The following is a 5,425-nucleotide window of genomic DNA, read 5'->3' on the forward strand; positions in this document are numbered from 1 at the left end:
TACAAAGAGTTTATTAATAATATCTTTGTTATTCTATTTGTATTAATGGAAAACTGCATGTTGGAAGCAGGGAGGTCTGCAGAAGTGTTTTTTCAGTAAATAATCCGATAGATGCAACATTATAAAGCGAAGATCGAGGAGGCGTTTGAACCTACGCTTTCAGCGTGGAACATTGCTGAATCGTTAGCGATAGATAGTATAAATATGCGAGCGTTTGCATAGACTTTGATGGATGAAACTAAACGTTCGCTAGAGGTTTTATAATTGAAGACTGACGAAGGATGCGTGGTATTAAATATTCAACGAATCTTTCGGTTCTACTTTTAAAGTGCTTTCTTTTTTTTCTTCGTGCTTTTATTTCTTCAAACAATTTTTCATCGATCTTTCCGATAGAGATTTCTCGAAAGCTCGAAGCATGTGAAACGTTACGTTACACTTCGTAAATTAACATTCAAGAGAAGAAAGAGCGATCTAACGATCTTTTCTAATGTAATCGTTTGTCAAAGGATCGAAAAATCTTTCGTAAACACTCGGTAGAAGATTTTTTTTTATATACAAACGTTTCGTATCACGTTACGATAGACGATATCAATTCTCCATCGACGTTGGTGCATGTTATATACCTACACGCGTGTTTAAAAACAGCTTGTCGTGACCGGTTAAATTGTATACACATCGAAAGAGAAATTGGTCGTGTTCAAATAAAATAAACACTTCCCCGTTTGAAGCTAGAACCACTAAACAAACCTGATCTTGTTCGTAATATCTGCGCGTATGTGTAAGCTCCGTTATTTATTTAAATAGTAGATATTTTCGTAAAATGTTCCGACTGAAGTTCAACTTCAACAAGCACTTTTTCTCTCTCCCGTGAACTAATTCGAAAAAGCTTTTCACGTAACTGTACGTACAGAACATATATAGCCTCAGTTATTTCCAGAGTTCCGTAATTTTCACCTTCGTATTATGCAATTTCACATTTCTATAAGATAAACTTGAAAGGTTAATTAACACGAAAATTTCCCTTGAAATTACATCAATTATTCTCTCCAGGCTGATAAGTGTAAACTTAAAATGTTGCTTTCTCAGCGAACAAAAATTAGACGTTTCAACTTTATGAATGATTATTAGTTCAGTTTTATGCGAAAATTAGGAAAGATTGTACTTTCAAGTAAATAAACGAAATTTGAAAAACGCGGTACAATTGATTAGTTACTATTTCCAAACGAAGTTGTTTTGAAGCTATTTATACACTCAATCGAGCTTGTCTCGTCTCTGTTATCACTCGGTTAGGTCACTTTTTCCGATGGAAGGACACGTGTCCTGTTACAGAGAGCGAGGGATGGGCGTCAAAGGAAGCAGCTAGTGACCTCGAGAAGCAACGTTTCTATTTAGGGCAGCCGATAGACGATAACCGTGCTCCAGGATGCAGCCTGATAGAAAGCGGCGCGTGCGATTTAATTCCATTGAGATAGATGGCCATTCATGTCCGCGACACAGTTCATCCTTCCACTGTCTTTCACTCTGCTGCGCCATGAATAATTCCCATACTCGTTCATTCCACGCGTACAGAACAATAAACAATTCGATCGATTATTCTTCTCCGATATATACGAGGTTTCGCTCGAAAAATACCCAAACTATTCGTGCAACGCGATATCTCGCAAGCGATGAGAAAAATTGACGAAAAATTGTGTTTCGAGATTTACAGCGATTTTTGCAATTTCATTCTCCTTCACCTTCGCGATTTTTAAAATGGAACTGATCGGAGTACAGTTTCAATTTTTAACAAAAACGGTCATTTTTTCTTACTTAGCTTTGCGTGACTTATTTTCTGCTTCTGATAGAAATAGGTTTCCAACTTCGAGGGCTATTTTCATCCCCCCCGGCGCGAACGATCACTGACAAAAAATCGGGTCAAATATGTTTTCCAGACTAACGTCACACGTAAATTTAATTAAAATCGGCGAGCGACACTCGGAGATGATCCCTCGTGAGACCAGAAGAGAGAACTTTTCGAACGATTCTAGAGTCAGTGGAAAATTCGTAGGATTCGAAAATCATTTCTGAAATTGTCTACGAAGAGTACTTCAATTTGGAGTCATTTTTTATCGACACAGTTCCCACTCGAACCTCGTATTTTTTCTCCCCAATTTTCACTTCCGTGCAAAAGCAAGAGTGAACGTGACGAGGAACGGTGTTCTCTGTCGCTCACCGTTCCAGGAAACAGAAATCAACGGGAGATCAGCGTGGTGGCGCTTATCTGCAGGTTTAATTAATTTCGTGCTGATTAGGGATGTTTTCGGTTCGTTAATGTAATTGGGTCATTAGATAACGCTTTGGAAACGGTAACAGCCAGTCTCGGAGCGGCCGTGGAACGGATGAACGATGCTGATTATAAACGTTGAAAATAAATGAAGACGAAAAAGAGCGAGAGAGGATCGCCGTTGTCCGGTGTGATACGACCACGAGCGTTATAAAACGATGACAACACGCGTGTACGACACCGGTTACGTTCTGGCGGATGATAAAAATTGGAAACTGGTTGCGAGGCTTCTGGCGTGATAAACGAACGGACAGAACGTTTAGAGATGCGCCGGTGGTGAAAATATACGTTTAAGATGGCTTATAGTTACGATATCGAAGAAGTACCGCCTGACGATGTTCCATGCGTCGAGCATGATATACGACGCGCTAAAAAGTTCCTTCAGAAACATAGTCCAGAGTCTGGTGATAGTCTGTAAGTTCGCTAACCTATTTAGCTGAAAATAGTCGCTTCGTTCGGGAATAGTTCCAAGTAAGAGGTTAAAATTAACGATAAAAATGAAATTGTGGGATGAAGGGTGCTTTGTACTTTGCTTAGGCAGAGTGTACATTGTCTATTGGTGAGCAAAGTATTAACACAGTTGTGATTTTTTAAACACAATCATATATATATATATAAGTTGATGATAAAGTGAGTTGCTTTGGGAAAAATTAAAATTTTAAATAATTGGAATTTTGTAGAATAAGACAATAAATAAATTCTATGTTCAACAATTTTTTATTTCGTCTTACAGAAATAAGGCACGAAATAAACATTATCGAAGGTAGAATTTATTATTTTTCGTCCTGTTCCATAAAATTCCATTTTTTCCAATTTGAATTTCTCCAAAAGTAACTTTGCTAGTTTCTTTAAATTATTAAATTTCGCGTATTTTTTATTTCGTCTTACAGAAATAAGGCACGAAATAAAAATCATCGAAGGTAGAATTTATTATTTTTCGTCCTATTCCATAAAATTCCACTTTTTCCAATTTTAACTTTTTCCAAAGTAACTTTGCTAGTTTCTTGAAATTATTAAATTTCGCGTATTTTTTATTTCGTCTTACAGAAATAAGGCACGAAATAAAAATCATCGAAGGTAGAATTTATTATTTTTCGTCCTATTCCATAAAATTCCACTTTTTCCAATTTTAACTTTTTCCAAAGTAACTTTGCTAGTTTCTTGAAATTATTAAATTTCGCGTATTTTTTATTTCGTCTTACAGAAATAAGGCACGAAATAAACATCATCGAAGGTAGAATTTATTATTTTTCGTCCTGTTCCATAAAATTCCACTTTTTCCAATTTTAACATTTTCCAAAGTAACTTTGCTAGTTTCTTGAAATTATTAAACTTCGCGTTTCTAATAAATATTCAACGACTAGAAAGTGAACTTAACCCGAGCCCAGCCCGCACTAAAATGTCAACACTCTGCCTAATGTTTGACAAGACAACGTACACACCACCTAAGCAAAGTACGAAATGATATTCTTAAATCGTCGCGCTTCAAACACCGCCCGTACTTTACGCCTCGCCGATAACAGACACGTCTAATTGGCGGATTAGCCTTTCAGGAATACCGCTTGATCTATAAGGTAATTTATACCGCTTTCGAGGAAACCGTAACGCGGTTATCAAAGCAGAAGCGCTTCGAAATAATAATCACCTACTTCCCCGCATGATGTATTGTTAATTAAGCACGGAAATACGTACCCGTTTGTAGCCATTCCTTTATTACCGCACAGTCATGAGCTAACGGTGAAATTTCATTGGAAACTGACCCCGATCCGGAATAATTCCCAGGTACGATCACTTGACGGAAGTGTTGGCCAAGATACTGGAAGAAAAGCCAAGGAACGCCGTGGATATTTTCGAGGAGTACAGCAGAAGGGTGAAGGAGGAGAGGTTCAAGTCTCAGTCTCATCATCTTCGAGATGTGCACGTTCCTCCGGCGCAGTTCGAGGAGGCGAGGAAGCTCGTCAAACTGTTCAAAGTGCGGACAACCTGCAATTAACAATTAAATCGAAGAGCCACGGTTCAGCTGTCTTGCAAATAACAACGAGGATCCTGGGAAAGTTGATTGTTATTCGAATGTCGAGTGATTCGAGCGTTCGTTCTGATTGCAGGATGTTGGGAGGATCTACGAGGAGAAACTGGCGAAAGAGAAGGAGGGGGAGGAGGAAGAGGAGGAAGAAGAAGGGGACAAGACGAAGAAAATTCCCAATTTATTGGATCTTTTGTTCTATTTCGAGCAGACGAACGTTGGACTGCCCCGCAGAGAGATGGTTTTGCTTAATTTGTCGATTCGAAAGCTAGTGGCTGAAGCTCCTATAGAAAACGTCAGGCAAGTAAATGGAAATTGTTGCTTGACGTGAAAGTGAAATTGTTACTTGAGCGTGTTTATTAGCGGTTTATTTTCGTAGATTTTGGGGGAAGATTCTTGGAAGGCCGAAGAATTATTACGTAGTTGAAGCAGATCTTCGGGAAGAAGAGCTTAACGGTAGATTGGAGGTAAAAGTGAAAGAAAATTTACATCTATTTCTGCTCGTTTTCTTTTCCGATTTTTATTCCGGCACGTTTCAAGTGTACGGAAGATTTGTCTGAATCGCGACAGGGAGAATTAATTCGGGAGAGAAAGAGTTTTTGAGTGTGGCGAACGCGTCCGCAGAGAATAGCAGCGGAGGAGGAACGGAAGCGTGAATTGGAGCAGGCGAAAGCGGAAGAAGCGGCGCGAGCCGCGGAAGAAGCTGGTGGAACCGTGGAAAGGGAAACGGCGGATGACGACGAAGAAGCAGAGCCAGCGGAGGAAAAAGAAGGCGAAGGCCTGAAGCTCGTCTTTCCGCCTCTGCCTACTCATTCATGGGAGCCACCGCCGGAAGTGCCGCCGGAAAGAATCGGAACTGGCGTGAACGTCAAGGTACAATTGTGGATTTCTTCGACATACAGCTAGGAATAAGCGAGATTCTTTTGAAAATTCGAGCGAATCGCTATTTTACCGTCTCTGTGAAAGATAAATCAAGTTGTTTGGTATATGAGATTATGTTCAATTTAGTGTAGTAAATTATAAGCAGCGGAGAGTATTTCAATTTTTCTTTTAAATACAGATCGAACTTTTTTTGAAAC

At 39.2% G+C, this 5,425-nt stretch overlaps 1 protein-coding gene across 1 annotated transcript in view; it reads left to right on the forward strand.

Moving 5' to 3' along the window:
- Positions 1-2,618: 2,618 nt before the first annotated feature.
- LOC108573957 (radial spoke head protein 6 homolog A) overlaps positions 2,619-5,425 on the forward strand; it is a 5,576-nt gene continuing 2,769 nt past the window's right edge. The window contains exons 1-5 of the mRNA XM_017936450.1: positions 2,619-2,737; positions 4,106-4,295; positions 4,453-4,646; positions 4,726-4,813; positions 4,971-5,219. Coding sequence (XP_017791939.1) covers positions 2,619-2,737; positions 4,106-4,295; positions 4,453-4,646; positions 4,726-4,813; positions 4,971-5,219 — 840 coding nt within the window. The remainder of the gene's footprint in view (positions 2,738-4,105; positions 4,296-4,452; positions 4,647-4,725; positions 4,814-4,970; positions 5,220-5,425) is intronic.

This window comes from Habropoda laboriosa, unplaced genomic scaffold (assembly GCF_001263275.1).
Source record: "Habropoda laboriosa isolate 0110345459 unplaced genomic scaffold, ASM126327v1 scaffold156, whole genome shotgun sequence".
NCBI classification, from domain to species: Eukaryota; Metazoa; Arthropoda; class Insecta; order Hymenoptera; family Apidae; genus Habropoda; species Habropoda laboriosa.